Source organism: Pezoporus flaviventris, unplaced genomic scaffold (genome assembly GCF_033815535.1).
Source record: "Pezoporus flaviventris isolate CSIRO_AGI_PZ_B2104156 unplaced genomic scaffold, CSIRO_AGI_Pfla_v1 ptg000002l, whole genome shotgun sequence".
Lineage (NCBI taxonomy): Eukaryota > Metazoa > Chordata > Aves > Psittaciformes > Psittacidae > Pezoporus > Pezoporus flaviventris.
The window spans coordinates 6,164,603-6,184,968 of record NW_026892550.1 but is presented as its reverse complement, the minus strand read 5'-3'; the positions used below and the strand labels follow the sequence as shown (position 1 = coordinate 6,184,968).

Below are 20,366 nucleotides of genomic sequence, written 5' to 3'. Positions count from 1 at the left end.
AGAGTCAGCCTTGTTCACTTCTGTTCGTCTTCTTGGCTGCGAATAGTGTGACAAATGTGTAAATGAATGAATCATGTATTATTTACCTGTGCTTCTGCAAAAGCGTGATGAGTGTAGAGGCATTGCTGCCTCAATTATCATGCAATAACCAGGCTGTGGATGGTCTGTGCCACAGACACCAGCTGAGGCAGCACTGTGAATGCAGTTCTCTTGGCTCCAATGGCATTACAGCTGCCTTTGTAATGTTACGCTAACAAGTCCTACCAGACCTTTGCTAGCTCTGCATTGGATCACCTCAGGTTTCTGTGTAACACATTGCTGGAACAGAAATACTAGAGAAGATGCTCTAGTGACCAGGGGTGGAGTGGTTGTGGGTAGGATCTGCTGCCTCCAGCATCGTGTTATCCACATTTGTCAGGAGGAATGTGGTCTTTTTAATGTTACTGTGTGTATTCTGTTGCAAGACCTGCCATCACTGAAAAATCAATAGGCTGTATTGACACAGAAATATCAATATAGGGATATATTGTTTTTTTCCTAAAAGACTCACATTCTTTTACATTCCTGAGAACATTGATTCTGAAGATGACTTTATGCGTTAGATCCTAAAGTAGCAATAGGCTACAGCTGGATTATTGAGATTCCTTTATTCCTCAGTCCTTTCTTTTGAGAGCAGGGAAAATACGGAGAAGGAAATCGTTATGAATCAGCTTGATTGCAATTCAGTAAGAATTTTGAAAACTGGTTACATCATCAGAGGGGAAGAGACATGCAGTATGATGGGGTTGCAACATTTCCATGTTACCTACCTAAATATACCTGCCTATCTATTTTCTTAATGATTGGGGTTTTTCTAAAATCTCTAAATGACAGACACAGAATAAAGTTTAAGAGGAACTATTTGGCGATGCAGCATCTCAGGTCATGACTGTCATCCCTGTTAATTGCTAGCTTCTAGAAAATAGGTGTTACAACCACCACTTGGCTTTGTTGTTCTGGAATACAATGCTGAGCAACCACAAAGGAAGATAAACTCCCTGCCACCAAGAGTTTAGTGATTTAAGCTATTACAATCCCCTACTAGACACTGGGTTGTAGTTCCCTCTTCTCTGTAGTTCCCTTGCTGTGCTTCTTTCTTTTCTCTCTCCTGTGTTCTTTAACTCTTCCTATGGAACATAAGCCCTACATCGCATTTACTTTGATTAAAATATACAGCATGTTATCAGTTTGCAGATTGTGGAAGTGATCTTCACAGCTAGATGGCAACAAAAGAATTCCATTAGACTTCCTTTAGTAAAAAGTGAGAATTACATTTCTCACTATTGTGAGAGCATTAAAAGCAGCTGCCCGACTAATGTCAGCGACACTTTCCTTCAATTTAAATATTTGCAATAGCCATAGTTAAACACGTAGTAACTGGCATTGAGATAAAACAGAAATATATCATATAGCCATACTGCTGTGCAGATATTCATTTGGATTTATGTCCTTCTTGCCTTGGTGCCTAGAGTAAGTCTTGTGATTTAAAGGCTGTTTTACACAATTTTGAAATTGTGTAGAGGACAAATTATCTTTTAGGTGAGTAACAGAATTTTGACTTTTTCTGGAAGCAGCTCCCTAAAGAGATCAAACAATGTTATGTTCTCTTTCTGCTTTTAAAGTCTGCAGAGATTCATATCCGTGATAGTACTCTTTCTGGGTGACTGAATCTAGCCCCTGGCTCCTGGAGGCTGTTACATCATCTAAACCTTCTAAACAGTTCTTTCCTCATCCTCTAAAATCAGTGTTGAAACTTATCATCCTCTTACACAGTTACTGTCCTGTTAGAAGACTTGTGAGGAACTTCAGCTGACCATACCTTCTGAAAGAAGCATATGTAAGCAAATGTTGCTTGGGTTTTGCCCTCATTTTTATTCTTTCAAAAAATGAGCATAGTAAACTCCATGGCACAGGATACAATGATAACAGAAATACAGATCTCAGCATTCTTAGCCATGATTTTGCCATTCTGCTGTACAAGCTGTAATGGTAAGGTTTTGGTTTCTTGAAGCTTTTGATTCTAACAATAAAAAAAGTATCATTATAGCATAAAAATAAAATTCTATTACAAAAAAATGAATGCATTTTTATTCTGTTGTGCCTGTATGACCCAAATTTTTCTCATCACACTAAAAGGTTGAAATAAAGAGTAAAATCCAACCTTGTAGTAAACAGGCACACTGGTAGATTTCCAGGAGGCCTGAATTTGTAGTTTATTTTGCTTCAGTGTGCAATATACAGACTTTGGCTCCACTTCTTGCTTCCTCATAGGCAGACATTTTCTGAGCTGTTTCTCTGGCCATGAAGCCATGCTGAAAGATCTTGAACTGTCTTTCCCGACTGTCTTCCAGTTCATTCCAATGGTTCCATTGGAAAGTATCCTGCAGAAAAGAGACACAGATGATCAGACTGCAGATAATACAGTAGTTCTTTTTAGAGGATACCATATTAGACTAAATAAACTCTTCAGAGTTTATTTGCTAACATGATTGGGAGACTTGTCAACATCAAACTGCGCATGATGAATAGAAAGGTAACTCGGGTGGGTTGCCCAGATCAAGATGAATTAAACACAGCTGCAACTCCCCACAAAATATTAAGTCAAGATAAAACTACACCTGGATGGTTTGCTTCAGTGCTGCTACCTTGCATTCCTTCTTTGCCAGCAGTTTATTCTTGAAGCCATAAATGAACAGTTGCACAAATCCTACCAAAATCTAGTGGTTTGCTGATCCAAAAACTGGGCTCGCAAGGGAGCATTCCCCAAAAGCTCAGAACAAACAGAAAACTGCTACTTTTTTCATCTGATTCTCCGTTTAAAATGGTAGAAAAATTAATTTTTTTTCATTAATGGTAGTTTTTCTTATGTTTAGTTTTCCAAATTGCAATAGAAATTCTGTTTTATTAAGAATAGAATAGTGATTTGTAAATAAACTTTGCCTTGACTAATTGGACCCAAAGGGCCCCCACAAATGTTACGAAAGCCACAATCTGGAACTTTATTACAAGGGGTTTGTGTAACTTCTTTTTTCTCAACTAACTGAGGAACCTACATAGTAGCAGTACAAACTGAATGCCAGATAACTACTGCATTATAACTAAGGGAGGAATTTTTTCCTATAGTCACACTAACACCTTTTTCAGCAAAATGCAGTTCAAGCACAATAAAGATGCTGCTGAACATATCTGATCAGAATTGAGCTACTTTCCTGTAGTAACATTTGGATACTACTTTTACGTAGTAACATATCTGACAAGAATTAAGCTATATTCCTGTAGTAATATTTGATACTACTTTTATGTAGTAACATATCTGACCAGAACTGAGATACTTTCCTGTAGTAACATTTGGATAGAGTCATGTAGAGTGGAACAGCAGTGATCTAAGATAAACCAAAACAGTTACATAATTCATAATAACCCTGTTTTTTTTTCTTTTCTTCTTTTCCATATGTCTTAACATTTGAGCAGAACATAAACAAAACCACTGTGACAGCTTAAGAGACTTACTGTGTAAATCTAGCTCAAGAAACAACTTTCAAACCCTGGCTTTTTTGCTCAATCATATGAGACCACAGCACACATACAGACCCACATCAGGTAGTTAAAAGTTCTAGTTGTGAATTTATGATTTCTTTTTGTTTATTAAGAAAAAATGTCTCACAATTGTAATTATATGTCTGCTTTCCTTTGAAGTCTGCATTTTTGCTTCCACTTTACTGTGGACTCCATTCAGCAAACTGTTTAAGCATGTGTTCAAAACCTCAGTTCAGAAAACCATCCCAATTTAGGACATGCTTTCTTCAGGTAGGTCATTGTTTGCTTTGCTGAAAGGAATAGACCTAGTTGTCTCTAGAAGCACCTACATGTTTTACTTGCCTGAAACGGGCATTCTGAAGGCAGCAAACATTGATACTCTGAAAGATTGCTCTATTTTGGTTTTTAGAACTATATACACTTGAAAAATACAGTTTTTCTCTTCATTGAATTCAGCTTCATGTAAATTTCTCACAAAATAGGTAGAGATCTATTACTAGCAGATTGGGAGATTTATTTGTATTTTTAGATTGAGCTAGTACAGCTTTTAAAAAGTGATCCTATTATAGAATCATAAAATAGTTAGGGTTGGAAAGGACCTTAAGATCATCTAGATGACTGTTCCCTGCAGCATTCCACATGCTGTGTTACACTACTGGTATATGAACCACTTCTCGATGTTAGGCATGACCTGAGGTGGTGGCTGAGGTGGCAGCAGAAGCACTAGTTCCTCACCACTTTAGACACTTGCCGAGGAAACACAACCACTGTGAAACAACATGAAGCCTACAGCCTATTGGTGCTTCCATATGACAACGTGGGACCAGGCTGAGGTGAAATGCATGGGAATGACCAACTCTTAATATGCCTTGGGCGAGACACAGGAGAGCATCCCAGTTTCGTGTAACAGGGTATGTGTGGTAGGAAGCTGAGAAAGACAGGAGTTAAAACAGGGGGTAAGATACTCCTTTGATGGAATGAGAGTGTATGGAAATAAGAGTGGGAAGCTATATGTCGCACAGATGAGCCCTGCTCTGTGGTAGCAGATTGTGTGACAAGAAGGTGAGGTCAAGGCCATGGTTTGGAGAAATGGTGCCTGTGCAGGACACAGGGTGTTGCTGTTGCCAATCATCTATGGCACCATCTGCCTCTGGCCCCCTTGCCAGTGCTGGCAGTTGAGCAAAGGTCTGTGAACAGCAGGTCTATTGCAGAGCTTTTCTCCTTATGTAACTCCAGACCTTCCTTGATGCGATGCTGCTTTTCTGGGTGGTAATCTTTGAGAGTCCTTCTTGCTTTTTACGCTCCATTTTTTTTTCTACAATCCTCTTCTGCAGGTTTAAAATGCGCTCATCTTTCACAGGCCTTTCACCAGCCTGGGGCTTTCTTTTCTCTTCTTCTTTCCTGCAAAAACAAAAAGAAGCAATGAGAAGGTAAAGTAATATCAAACTACAAAATAAAACCATCTGAGCATATACCTTGATAATAATGAATTTGCTCTTGCTTCTGGGACTCAGAACAGGTTTAAATCATGTAACTTGAATGTGGTACTCACAACTTGCTTCTTGTTTACAGAACAGCATTACTAAACAGTATAGAGTAATTTCTTCCCACGGGATGCCATGATGACAATATCTGAAGTACTTCAAGCCTGACATGACATTCTTCACAAAAAACATGTGCAAAACCTGTGATAATACTTCAGCTTTTTGCTTGTGAGAACTATGTAGTTTTCCTTATATGATCATTAGTATTCATCTCAATTGCTATATTCCTTGGCAAATGAAAGATACTCTTTCCTGTGTAATCTCAATGCCCAGATTCAGAATCAATGGGACAGTGATGTATTCATTCAGGTTAGTTGGTCTAGGTGATCATAAATTGACAGCACCATGTGCAGCATAAAATTAAGGCATAAGAAAGAGGTTATTGGATAGTCTTCCTTTTTTTTTTTTTCTTTTATTGTAGCTACTTTTCTGTCCTTGAGTTTACATTTTATCTGTTCTTGATTACTTTCACTCAACTGGCACAATTTACTCCCAGTTTCTTCATACAGGTTACACCACATTACATAGTGATTCACTTAACATCCAACTTCCTCTTTTACTCAACGCTGCTCTTGAATTTGGCTTAGTATGATCAAGCTGTAGTATTAATATTACATCATGAGCAGATGTGATTCTTTGGCCAAATTCAGAGCTAAAGGAAGTGTTAGATTTACCAAAGAAAGTAGGTAACACCTTAATAGTTTGTAACAGAACTATTCCCTTATCTCTTGGGTCTTACATCACACTGTTTTCAGTAAAAGGCACACTTTTCTGAAGGAGCTGGAAGAAGGGGAAGAAGGAAGTTCCTTCTGGTGCTAAACCCACCAATTTGCCTTAAAAAGTTACTGTATCTAGATTCCAGGGATCCACACACTTCTTTCACCTTGGGAGATCCTCAGGAGCTGGATGAAGTGGAGATTTGTTCCATGTTAGTTACATTCTGAAATGTGATGTGACTGTGAAATCTAAGTAAGGGCATAGTTTAGCTCAGCTTGTCATTTCCAGTTGCTTTCGTGAGACATTTTATGAACCTCTCTGCTGCTTGTGTCATGCTGTCTCGTTAGCATAACACTTCCTTATCTTCCTTAATACTCTGATATATTCTGCTACACTGAGCTCAATTTTTAACACTATTCTGTAAATGTAAAAATTATGCACTATCACTTAACCTAATTGAGAACATGGTTTATTTCTGTTTGCATTGTAACAAGGCATTGTATTCCAAGGGATATAGGAGAATGTTACCATCAGGTTTTATGTAAATAAATGATGATTAGATATTTTCAGTGGGAATAAGCAATAAAACCTTTCCTTACATGCAAATCCAGATTCTTGTAAATACAATTACAAGAAATAAAGCAAGGGGTTTAACATCATAAAGCAGCAACAGCTGCTTCTGAATTAACATGATAAATAGTCACTTATCCTCAGAGTAATATTCAGTCCTCTTCTACATGAAGTCATGTGCCAGTCATCTACACTATTCCCCAAAGCTGTCAATCCCATAGATTTGCAGCTGCCACATCATAACAGAAACTCAAAGAGGGGAAGGAATGAAAAAAAAAACTTCAAAATTCTTTTTTTCTGTGATGGTCAGTTGAGAATTTTAAGGACTCAAGATAGAAGCACCCCATATCATGTATTGGCTAAGGAAGTCAGGTAACAGCCAGTCAGAATGGAGTTAGAAAAATCTTCTCCAGATTCAACAGAAAATTATGTGCTAACTTATAAAAAAATGTGCAGAAACCATTTTAATTTTACTTTTAAGTTCATTTACCAGCTACCGGTATTGAAAGAGTACTTTGAATGAAAACCAATAGTCTTTAAGAATCGTACTAGTTCCTAGTTCCTAAGATGTAATGTCGCATCTTTGGTCTAAAACAGAATTTGTTAATTTCCTTTTAGTTTGGTCTCAGGTAAGAGTCGCCTGTCCCTCTGCAAGTTTGCCATAATTAAAAAATATTTCTCTACCAAAGACACTAAAAAAACAGTTAATAGTTTTGAAGTCCATATGTATTTGAAATGGTTTAACAAACTCTAGTGTTTTCTTAGTGCCCTTGTCAGAAACTACTTTTTAGTGTTAAGGATGAGATTCTTGAATGTGCTGATGGAAGTTTGTAGTAGTGTGAGGTGTGTGTATAAACTACTTAGAGGACGAAAAGTAAGGGATTAGTGGAAGATTTAACAGAATATGGACATGAAAGCAAGCAATGAAAATTTATCTACCACTGTTTTCGTTCTCTATTCACTTTCTGTGCATACAGTCAACAGAACAAAGATTTGGGTATACCGAGATGAAGTACAGAATAATTCCATCAGTGATGGGTAAAATGGAAGTGCCTTCCTGGTTGAAATAATATTCCAGGCATCGTAAACTGCAATTCACATCCCATATTTGTTGTCTCAACAATTTCCTTAGTAAATATAATGAACTTTAAAAATAAATAAGTTTTGGGCAGTCCAGCATCTTTTTACCTACATATCCCTTGTAATTATTTAACTATCTGCCATGCAGTTTTAGGATGCGGCCAAATGAACTGTAGGTCCAGTAGGCCACCTGACTTACAACTGAAACAGCAGCAATTCAGCATGAAAGGTTTTCCTTTCCAAGTGAAAACACTCGGAACACTTGGATTAGGTCTTCACAGCTGTGTTTACAAAATGGAGAATATGAAGATTTGCACAGAGGATTCCTCCTGAAAACTACATTTTGCCCTTCATTTATATTTTCAAACTCCAGCTGTACATCAGAATTGTAAGGAGACAGCTCTTAACTGACTCAGTACTTGTAGGAGATGGAGTGAAAATGGCTACTTCATCATTCTAGGCATTACAGTATCAACTTAAGCAGCTAGGACTGTATTTATAAGATCACCTTACAAAATGGAGTCTTGTGCAATAAATACAAATATATTTTTAAAAGCACAAGTAAGATTGCCTTATAGTGCAATAAACTTTGGGGTTTTTAACTTCCTCATACTCTCAGTCCCAGTGACTGAGGCTGTTCGTACTTCACAGTACTTTGCCTTTTTTCTGCCCTGCACTGTGTAATTCTTAGGTATTGCAGTGAGGAAAATTAATGTATCTAACTGTTAACAGTTCACTGTTAAGGGAGTCATTATTTTGACATTTAAACACACTACACTATTAGATTGATTACTATTTTGTACTAATGTGAGGGATTTAAGCACCCAAAATCTGACTCCCTTCCAAAACAATTAAGTTATTAAGCATTTAATTTTAGGTGGGGAAGTGATTGTTATTCATAATAGTGTTTGCCTCATTTGAAATAAAGATTATGAAGCTGTATAATCAGAGTTCATTCACAGAATTACAGGATGGTTGAGGCTGGAACAGACTTCTGGAGCTCATCTTGTTCACTCCCCCCTGCTCAAGCAGGGCCACCTAGAGCTGGTTGCCCATGACCATGTCCAGGTGGCCGTTGAGTATCTCCAGGGGTGGAGGCTCCACAGCCTCTCTGGGCAGCCTATGCCAGTGCTCAGTTACCCTCACAGTAAAAGAAGTGCTTCCTGATGTTCAGAGGGATGTTCATTATTCTAGGCTATGTTCTCCAATATCTGAAGCAACAGCCAAACATAGGGATAGCATGGCACACGTTCCCCTGTTATATCTTCCCACCTCCATGTGCTGTCTGCCCCCTCCTTCCCTCAGTTGTGTGCTGCATCACAGGGGTGTGCTGCCAGGGCGCCTTATGGGTTTTGGACGTTGTGCCTCCATTCTCCCCTCTTCACCCAGAAGGCCTTTGACCCCCTAAGTCAGAGCTGGATACTCCAGGGAACACCTGCTTTAGGGAGCTTGTTCTACTTGGAAAGGACCGTCACGACCATTCATCCTTAACCCTCCCTTCTGCTCGTTCTCCTCTTCATAGCCAGCCTTCTGCCTTGTCCTCCTGCCATGGCTTCCCTCACACTATTTTCACCCCTCCCTAGTTCAGGCCAAGTGCAAGGTGTATGGTCAGTGCCCCTTGTCAGGAGGGCTTTGAGCACTGGCAGTGGCAGGGAGAGAAGCTAATGCTTTGCCACCTTGGCAAACACACCATTGTTTGTAAGCCAGTGCTAAGACCCCAGCATTCTACACCATTACCACAGCATGAGATGGGAATATGGTAAACATCTGTGTTGGTGAGAGTCTGTGTATCTTCCTCATATACAAGCAAGTCAAGGAGTATTAGTGTCAGTTCAGACTGTCACCCTGCAGTCAAGAACTGCAGCTGCTACCTTCATCTGGATGTTGGCATGACTTGGAGAGGGGATCAGGCTCAGGCAGCAGGTGCTGTCACGTCACTTGAAAATGAGCAGCAAAACAAACAAGGCAGGAACATGAGAAAGAACAGAAATAAGGCTAGCTTCCGTGTGCCGTACATAGGTAGGGGCACGGATGTACTGCTGTCATCTATGGGAGACAAGAAAAAGGATAGTGTGGTTTTTCACTAGACGGGCTTACAGAGGAACCAGAAGTATGTGAAGTTTTTTGAGATTACTTTCCTCTTGGCACAACTTTAAACCACATGAATGGTGAGCGCATGCAGTCCTAACACCATACTAAACCGAAATCAAAGTAAAACCCCCAAACCACAGATAATGTGGATGGAGGGAGCCTCAGCACCAAATGGTTCGATCTGTTGCTTGGTTCTTAGTGTATTAAATTACTTGCAGTAATAGCTGTAGCCTCACTGGAATGAAAGGGAATCACACCTGAAGTATGCAGGCACATAACTTTAGTTCATTAGCATGTATTCAAACACATATATCTTTTGGTGCTTATGTGCGAAAGCTGAGAACTCAAATGTTTGTCCACTTCATATGCCAGTGCTGATTTTCAAACTGAGAAATTCTAGCAATTAATGGGACATCCTGCATACATACTGAATTGATTCTTGAGTGTTCTGCAAGCACTCACAAAGCTGCTGCTGTGATGGATGTCATGGCTTGCAGTCTATTAAAGGCTGATGTCTGTCATTTTTCATGTTCCATTTCCTATTTTGTTTAATACAGCTCATTATATCTTTGCTCAATGTGCTGCTTTTGTGTTGATGTATGTCAGTTAGTAAATGATATTGAAAGGAACCTGCTTGGTAGGGACCCAATTAAACTCCAGCTGACACTGTGAAAGCACATTTGTTCAGCAAAGCTTTGCCACCGTATTTCAGCTGATTAGTAGTGGCCTTCAACATAACACAGCTTAAGAAATAACGTGTAATTTTATATTGATGCATAAGGCTATCATGAAGACCACTGGTAAGATTTGCTATTCTATCCCTGTAATTATGAATTGATTCTGTAAACATAAAGATTTGCTTTTTACATCTCTTGTGCAGTGTGTCAATAATACAACCCCAGCAATTAATCACTCACACTGGCTTGACAGGTATTTCAGGATTCAAGATCTGTCAATCAGGTTTAACACATAAAGCCTATAGTTTGTTTAGAGAGAAATAAAATCTGCAACAAAGTATCTGGCATTTGTAAATAGGCCAAAACATGCCATATTCCTGTAGTAACAGAAATAACACCACAGATTTGGATTCTAGGTGAAAATGCATGAAATACGCTCCCAAAGAACAACAATTCAGTTATATTTTGCTGATGCCTCTTTGTAGTAGATGCTTCTGAGTTATGTACATAGATTGCCTGGGTGCCATGAAAGGAAATGTCTTACAACATCTATAATGAAAATTTATATTTCCTTTATTTGAAGAGCAAACAGTGCTCCGTTAAAATTACTGTATTACTTATCATGAGTCTGAGTAGAAGTTTGCAAATGAAGTGTTTAATTGAAGTTGGATTCTGCTGTCTTTGACATGGTGGTCTGGCCTAAATAAACATTTCAAGTGCCAGGACCAAAAAGTGAATCAAAATTAGCTTCTCATTCAAGCATAGCTTATTTCAGAATCAGAACAGTTTTAGATCTGAATTAAGCCAAAGAATCTATTTTAAAGGAACGCAGTACTATACAAAACTCACAGGCGGCACATCTGGCATAACAAATGATTCTTTAAATGGCCACTAGTGACACAGGTTTTATGTAGAACACAAGTTCTTAATGGCTAGTTTGCATCTCTTGTGGAAAGCAGTGGCTTGAGTTGCTCCCACAGGCTTCCACAACACTGAATGTTTAGTGATGTGAGTGTATTTCCAGCCCCAACTTCATTTCAGGTTCTTTAGTCTTAAAATCTTTTCTCGATACATGCTATAGAAGAGAGGGTCAGTGATCTATGCAGTCAATCCACTGCAGCGGCAGTGATCAATTCATTAAATTCATTAAACTATCTTCTTAAGTACTAAGACAGTAAAGGCCAGTCTTCAGAGATTAACTATTAGCAACAAACCAAATTAGAGCTAGGACTAGTGAAAACTAGTTAAATGAATACGTCAATACTGCCCTCTGTAACTGAGATTTAGAACTGGATGATGTCAACAACATGAACTGAACTCTGAGAAGCCACCTTCTGTATCTCAGCTATGAACGTGAATCTGAGACATGTCTAAAGACGAGTGTTTTTAGCCTGATAGAATATGTCTTCAGAGTTTGAACAGCTCTTTGTAAAATAAATATGGCAAGACAAGGACTAATCTCTCAAACACCCAAAAGGGAAAAGGTGAAAGGCAATGTGCAAGAAAACAATGGCAAATAGTCAAGATACAGTAAAAATGGCAGAAGATCAAGAGGTGTGCTGTATTTTATACTTCTACGCAGGCTTTCTTCCTGCTCAGCTTTATTTGTAAATAGCTTTAACTTAGATTAAAAACTCTTGTGGAAGGGACCTATCTTCTGCATATGTGAAGCATCTATGATGGCTATGGATCCTTTATGACAATGAATAATAAATATGATAATGAATTATAAATATGAATAATGAATATAGAATTTTATCAGAGAGCCTGTTAGCAAAGAATTTTCTCTTTGATCTACTGCTATATTTAATTTATAACTTATTATTTTAATCAGAAAATCTCCTTCCTAAAATATCTTTAACGTCTAGAATAATGCCTGCCTTTTCACATAACAAATGAAATTGAAGGAAGAAAACTATAGTTCTAATGTATTGATTTAGATGAGAATGAGAAAGCACTGTAAGTGGCAAGCTAGAACGATTCTAATAACATCAAATTAGTTCTGATTAGTTGAAAAGGAACAGAAGAACGGCAGAAATTCTCAGTATGTAATACTGGCTCTGAATCCTGGGGCAATATTGTCAACACCAACATAGAGAGCCTCTTCAACCATAAATAATGAAAAAGCTTTGTTAAATCTAATGCAAATTATTTTCCAGACTAAAAAGGGAAGGCTTGCCCCAATGTAATCCATGACAAAAGTCACAGTGATTTCTAGAAGGGCAGTATTTTGCTCTCTACTTGTTTTCTCCTCGAGGGGGTAGCAAAATATTAACAAAGTTGCAATGTCTTAAATGTCACATGCTGTTTTATACTGACTTTAAAGCAGCTGCTCGGCTGAGTTCTGCTCTGAATACCAAAATCTGGTCCAGTTTGTCTAGAAGAAGTTGTTCCTTAGCTTGTTTTTCATAAATTATCCGGTCTCTCTTCTCTTCCTCTGCCGCCTTCTGTTCTTCTCTGAGCAGAGCGAGGCGTTCACGTAGTTCCACTATTGACATTTCACAAGTTAAACCGTGGCCACCAGTCTGGAGAATGAGAAATATAGGTTTGAATAGCACTGCAAATACCAAGGGGAGAGTAAATGTGTAAAATCAGAGTATTTTGAGTGTGTTCCAAATCATGCTAAATATATTTGACTTCATGAAATACAGGAATGGCCCTAACCTGTTACTTACAAGCTGGTTTTAATTTGTAGAGCATCTCTTTGGTATGTAAAACCACAAAGTTACTAAAACATTTCATGAAAAAGCATTGAAATATACAGTAGGTTAATCATAAATGCAACATATTTGCTATCCAAAAAACTTCTAGCAGGCTTATCTTTTAATTAGAACTTTGAAGTTTTAAAATGTGTAAAACTGTGTTTGCTTGGTTTTTTTTACTTAGTAAAACCAGAACAGACTTTACACTAAAAACTATGCAATTTTTGTATTTATATATTTCCAAAGTATGGATCTGATCTATGATGGCATCTATTTTTTTATCTTAAAAGACTAGCGCTACCGATGCTTTGTACCCAAGAAATTCAGATTTTGATGCACAAAGTTAAAATATCCAAACCTGAAAGTTTCAGGAAGGCTTTTAAATATCCACATCACAATTACGGTGATAATAAGCCTGAGACACTTCTGCACCTTCATTTGCACATGAAGACAGATAAATTCTAAACAAATTTGTGATCAGTTGAATTTTTTGGCCCTTCTTACATACACTCTCCCTTTCTCTTGTCTACACACATATACATCTGCATAGATGGAAAACTTGCATAAACCCACACAAATGTTGAGATTCTGTGTATCTTTCTTTATAAAATTTAATCCTTCTCATCCCAACTAATATAATTTTTCTCTCTCTTAGCATAGTTTTGGTACACATCTGCAGTTTACCTCTTGTACCATGTGATGCTATAATGGAATATATGGGTACAGGAAGTCAAGATGCTAATGTGACTTGCTATACAGTTGTATAACATTAAGAGTGGAACACTGGTTAGGTTTTGGTCTACTTAGTCCCATAGAACTACTTGCAGAAAATTAATGACAATGTTTAAAAAGGGGGGGGGGGGGGGGGGCGGGAGAGGGACAACACACAAAAGAACAATCACTCCTCCAAAATGTATTTCTCAGAATGAAATTAAGTGCTAATGATAAACATATGTATGTAAAACTCATTACAGTCCTTTTAATGGAGAGAAATTTTTCAGTGAGAGAGCCTTCATTTTTTCAAGAAACCCTTTTTAACAGGGAAAAAAAAGCCCTTGTATTGAACACTGAGTGGGTTGTTGACAGAATAGTAGTCGCCTTTCTGCTTTTGAGGTCTTCACAAGATAGAACATGAAGGGATAGGAATGAAAATCCAGGAAAACAGAAGGATGCTGTGTCATAGATGCTCAGATTGGCTGCAAGTATTAACCTGGGTCCAGTCCCTCTTCTCTGGCCTGGGATGCCATCTAAGCAATGTAGTCAGGTATTCATCCTCCAGTGACCATTCTGTCTGTTCAGAACAGTGGGTCCATGAAACAGAGGCAAAGTCAAGAGAGATGAAGAACACAGTAATGCAGGGGGACAGCGACAATAAATACACAAAAAAACAGAATACAACAAATAACCAGGCTCAGCTGTTACAACACTGGTGCTTATGAGGTATTATTACTGAATTAGTCTGTGGAATCTAATGATACAAACTTGTCAGTGAAGGGGAATGTGTCTTGGGTGGCCATGCCTGGAGATTCCTCCAAGATTTGCAAGAGTCTCTCCTGAAGTTTTGGTCCCCATCACTTCCCTTTCTAAAGCTCCAAAACTGAGTCAGTAAGAACAGATCATCACTGTTTTTTTCACCTGAGATCTGATTCTTCCATTTTGGCTGCTTCCATGCTCCTCATGTGTACATGACCTAAACAGTGGTTACCAGGAGCATCAGTAGAAGACTGATAAAAGAGTTCAATATTAATCAGTGTTTATTTTTGCATGTCTTTGAAAAATACATACTACCATAGATTACTGAAACAGTAAGTGAGCATTTATCTCCTACTCAGATTTCATTTTAGAATGAATTTGCAAATAGAAAGTGCTGTAATACCTTGCCTCTAATTTAAACTGGTCAATGGCCGTCAAGTTATATTCACAGGAAGTGACAGGAAAATGTTTTGCAGTCTGGCATATATACTAACAGCGGTGTTTGAGCATGGCAAGCAGACACCAAAAAGGTCTAGGAAAGAGGTTCTCCTAGAAGCATAGAAAGAGGCTAAATATTTTGACTTTCTGCATTTCAGAAATGCTTAGTGAAGACAGTGAAGTGGTTCCTAAAATCTGAAATGTCCTATATTTGTGCAATAGATAATACTGGTGTTCAAGCAACTTCAGTGCCATCAAGGTAAGAACTGGTACTTTAAAATTATGAGAATGAGAATTTTATGGACTTAATTTCACTTGAGCTGATTTATTCTTGTTCACTTACTTCATACTTTAAATGTATTCCAGAATCTGATAAATGAAATGGGGGATTTAACTGGTGGCTGCAAAGCTAGTACGTAGCTTTGGAACCAATGGATGGCTCAGTTCTATTCAATGGAACTGGAAATAAAACCAAAGCATCATACTGACTGTTCCAATAGCACCACAGAGGAAAAGACCTGTTCCTTCTGCATGGTTTTCACAGACAAACCATGGATAGTTTTTAATTTGTGATCGACATTTGAATACTCGAGAAAGAAAGGAAGAAAAAAAACCCAACCAGAAGGATTCTATTAAAATTGTTATTCTGTCATTTCATATGATTCCCTTCTTCTTTCAGTGTGGATAAGAAAAATGGAAGAGTATTTTCAGCTAATCTACTTCCAATTTGCTGGTAAAGTAAGAGATTTCTGGGTGCTGGAAGTTCTGCAAAAGTGGGCATTGCAAAGGCCACTCTCAGGCATATCAGTTGTTGTGCATCATCAGTAAGTCCAAGAAGTCTGTGATACATTTACTGTAGACTTAACCACACACACGTCATATGCAAAACACATTTGTAACAGCTCAGCAGGTTTTGGGTTCTTTTGACAGTCTCTTTCATGTATCTGAGTGTTGACAATCTTGAAAGCAAAGGAAATTTATTTTGCTAATTACCATGGCAGTCACCACTGCAATATGAACAACTGTAGATCTGTCCAAACTTTGTGTTCATTCAGTCCCTATCCAGGACTGACAAATCTGTAAATGTGTAAAGGTGGATAGAACATTTTGTAGTAACTTGCCAGTCTCTTTTTGAAAGATAACAGGAAACACAGAGCCTATTGGTGAAATTCAAAGAAAGTTCAAGGGGACCAAGATTTCACTTACCACCAGAATATTCCATCTGGTAAACTTTTCATTTTATATACTCTGAAGTTCCAGTTCAGATTTAACCTTTATTTCATGGGGTCACTCTGTACTTAATGCTGTGCATCTAGACTGCCATGTATCTGCATACAGTACACAATTCCTCTGAACGTGTGAAACACATAAAGTATGCATTTGTATGAAACACATGAAGTATACGTTTATGTAAAACCAGTAGGCTTTGAGCTTACCTCTGTTAAATCAACAAACTTGTGTCTAATGCTTGGTAAGGACCCAATAAGTCGTATTTGTTGAATCAGTTCAGATCTTTTCCTGAGCTTCTCCTCATCTTCTTCTAAGGCTTGCCGACGAAGTTCTTCCTTTTCTTCACAAACTTTCTGAACTGGAAGATAAGAACTAATCTCTGTTAGCTGATTGCATATTTTAACAAGAAATCCATCTGGAGGAAAATTCTTATGCATTTATGAATAACGATAATAATATTCATCTAAACGTACTAGAGGGAACAGTCTGGCATTGGTGGGAGGAATGATTAGAGAAACAAATGAGTACTTCACACCTACACTATCTATCAGTCTATTCAGCAGATAAACATGTATACATACATAAAGTAGACACTTTGAATTACTGCTTTGTAATATCTGTTCTAATTTGTGCATAGTTTCATTATTTAATAAAAGGATATTAAACATAGCTAATACTAATATTTTTCCCAAGCTCTATATATATATCCTAGAACTCACTGACTTGCAAGGGCTGGTAGGCTTTGATAGCCCACTTCAGAGTGGCTAATACCTTCTCCCCACCTCAACCCTTACTGATATGGGTATACACAAGCAGAGAAAAGTCTGCTCACCAAAATACACACAACTAGAGGCAGCTTGTTCATGCAGTATGTATTAACATGGCATTGCATTGGAATATGTACAGCCATGCTAGCCAGAACAGCTTTCTCCCTGCACTTTCATGAGCTAATGTATTAACTGAATACTTTTCTTTAAGAATAATGGAGGAACAGTAACATTTCCCTTCATCTTAATGACTGGTCTGTCTTGGAGGTGCTACATCCTCCCTTGTGATACTATTTTTCTGGGAGATGTTTTTTTTTTCTTAGCTACAGTCTTCCTCCCTGGTCTGTATTGTCTGGTGAAGACAATAACTTTATGCCACGATTCTTTCACATTTGCTAAACAAATCCTCTCTTACTGATATGAATCACAAGAATCTGAGCTTTGTAACTTGATTTGACAAAAAGTAGCCATTCACATATGCTATTTTCACATGGAAGGAAAAGTAACTGCAGAACATTAGTGCTGTATTTCTTCCTTTTAAACAACCAGTAGCTTAGAATTTCTGATCTACCCATTACCAACTTATTCCTGGAATTCATAATCATGCATTCATGGGAATGTATATCCTGGATCTTTCCCTCAAAAGGAAAAGGTCCACTAAAAGAAAGATGAAGTAATCTGGGGACATTTGTCATCATCTCTCATTTTTCTGGCAATATGTAAGTACCTATCTCCTGTTTGTACTTCTGCAGCTTTATTTTTGCCTCCTTTGCATTCTTGTGTCCTTCTGTGACCTGCTCCACCAGATCTCTCACTTCTTGCTGTTCCTGCAGACGTTTCTCTTCATACTGGTGCATCAGATCTGCTTTCTAAATCCCAAACAAACAGGTGAATAAAACTCGTGGTAACTGGTGATCTGATTGCCTCAAATCACTGAAATAGGGTAAGGAAAATTGGATTTGAAATACTACATTGTTCACAAAAGTAGCAAGGACATTGGCTGGGGACAACACAGAGACCCATCTTTAAGCTCCCCTCCCTATGTTTTATTTACCAATAACATTTGCACTGCTATTTTCCAGGATTCCCTCCCACGTTTCTAAAACCAGACAACCCCGTCTCTGGATCTGGTTGTGACATAACAGGAAGAGTGCTAATCTAATACACAGCAGGTTGTTTGCCTGCAGGATAGTCTTGGGCTTAAGTCATATCTCTATAACATACAGAAGTCCACTTTTGGCTATCATGTTCCTTTCTTTGTCACAGGAAATGAACAGGAAATGGAAAACTGTATTTCTTATTGTCTTTTCTGTTTTAGATGGAAGACAAGAGTTTTGAAAGGAGAAGGGTCAGCATGACAACTGTTAATGAATGGGGAATTGGTGCTCAGTACTTCTGGAGATCTTCACATGGATGAAGTGCCCTGCTGGTATCTGTTGGCAAGCGAAGGGAACTGCCTGGAATTGATAAGGTTAGAGGAAGTCTGGTTTGCTAAATTCCTAAATCTATACATATGGGGCATTTCTGTTAACAAATAAAACATGTATGTTTCTGAAATTGAGGTGAATATAATAATTACAATAATTTTGGAACGAGTGTCAGCAATCATGCTATGCCAAATTGTACATAGCAGGGTTCATTTTAAGTTCTTGTTACAGCCTGTCTAAACAGACACGAAGATTCAATGCCAAAAAAAATTGAAAGATTTTATAGAGTATAAAATGAACTGATTAAGCAAGTTTCCTTTTTGCAGTGTGTCTTTATGAAAATCTTGTACATTTGTGGTCCCATCTTAAGCTGCTGAGACACTGAAGAGACATCTGTGAGAGGTGCCAAGAGAAATGTAGTGGGTGGCCTACAGGGTGTAGCAGCAAACTGGGGCAATAGAAAAGAATGGCCTGTATTAGTGACTAAGAAAAAATTTAAATCTATAGCATTAGTTATTTCTCAATCAGTTATTTAGTTGATAGGAAAAGAACTGTAAAAAATGTGAGTTGGGAATATAATGAAAAGATCTAACAATGGTTTTGAGAAACTGTGATTTGCCAGATCAGAAGCTGTGTGAAAGTACTTCTTGGCATAAGTATTCAGTTTTCCATATATAGAGATCCAGAGAGGGTTTTCTGCCTGAACTTTCCCCTAAGAAAGATCTGTGCATGTCAGATAATATGAAGAATTGTATCAGTTTAAGAAAACAAATCCTCTCAGATTTGTGGCCCTCATTTTAACAAGATAATTAAATTAGCCATATATTGCTGATTTCATTGCAAATCGTGTTTGGTATCTCAGTATCTGTTCAAAAATGATATGCACAATTGACATGAGGAGGCTTTAACCTTCTGGTTTAGTCAATTTACTTTGTAAGTGTTTTCAATCAAATCAAACACTTGTAAAAAGTACTTTAATGCATAAGCATTGGTATACCTGGAAGTTATAGCACTATTTTTCCATTGTTTGTAAATTCCAGTGAGTAAAGACACTGTATAGAACTTTTACACCTTCTTATATATGTGGTGTATTGTGCACTGATTGAATGTAAGGGAAATTTGAACACCACTGCATCTATTACCTCTTCTCTCATTAGATCAGCTTTCTTCTTATTTTCTTGAATTACATTCTGATGGGCTAGAACTGCCTCTTCATAACTCAGTTTTCCTTGAAGCCTCCTATACTCTATTTCAGCCAGCTGTTCTTCCAGATCTTTGTCACGCATCTGTTTTTGCCATTCCAAGAATTCAGATGGGTCTCCAGCCCCTTGCAGCAAATTTTCAATTCTGCAAGAGAGAGGAAAACAAATCCTGTTGTGGGGATCTGGCTCTGCAGCCTTGCCTCGGTTCATAAAACATTTCTAGCAGTTTGCCGTGATATAAGGTGTTTGATCTCTGAGAGAAAAAAAGCAATCATTGCAAAGTCATTTGACAGATTTTAATTCCACTCTAAGAGGTGTTCCTACTGTGTGGAAAGCCTGGGAAAGCCAGACTGGAAGAAAGTGCACGAGGGCATGGATCTGAGTTTTTAGTAAAACAAAGCCCCAAGAGAGGGCAAACTTTAGCTACATACGGATTCACATAAGGAACGGAAAGAATCAGGCTGCAGGTATGTACATTTTCTCAAGGGATTACTTTACTTAGAGGTAGAGAGAACAAATAACTTTTCTCTTTGACAATCTTCTTGGCCACTTTAACACAGAGAACTAAAAACTTTTCTGCTTAGTTCTATTTCTGTTTTGTATTTTGTCAATTAGATAATATTGCTGTAATGAAGCAAAGAAGTATTCAGCTGTTAAGCAAAGCCACATTCTTATTCTTCTGTGCTCAGCTGAGAGAGAAGAGCATAGTAAAGCCCTGGGGCTGGCCCATCAAAGTCCTGCAGCACAGGAGCGAATGAGCCAAGAACTAGGGCAGAGACACAAAAAAGCAGTGAACTGCATCTTATGGCTGCTTCCCAATGCATATATATATATGTATCTGTTGTATGTTAAATGCAGCAGAAGATTAAAAC

At 38.0% G+C, this 20,366-nt stretch overlaps 1 protein-coding gene across 6 annotated transcripts in view; it reads right to left on the bottom strand.

Moving 5' to 3' along the window:
- Positions 1-1,034: 1,034 nt before the first annotated feature.
- CFAP99 (cilia and flagella associated protein 99) overlaps positions 1,035-20,366 on the bottom strand; it is a 53,945-nt gene continuing 34,613 nt past the window's right edge. For 5 of the 6 annotated variants that reach the window (XM_061467455.1, XM_061467465.1, XM_061467487.1 and 2 more), the window contains 6 exons: positions 19,435-19,639; positions 17,593-17,734; positions 16,305-16,456; positions 12,575-12,780; positions 4,815-4,977; positions 1,035-2,420 (listed from right to left, as the gene is read on the bottom strand). In XM_061467455.1, coding sequence (XP_061323439.1) covers positions 2,253-2,420; positions 4,815-4,977; positions 12,575-12,780; positions 16,305-16,456; positions 17,593-17,734; positions 19,435-19,639 — 1,036 coding nt within the window. In that variant the 3' untranslated portion in view covers positions 1,035-2,252. The remainder of the gene's footprint in view (positions 2,421-4,814; positions 4,978-12,574; positions 12,781-16,304; positions 16,457-17,592; positions 17,735-19,434; positions 19,640-20,366) is intronic. The other variant, XR_009745918.1, reaches the window with a different exon arrangement.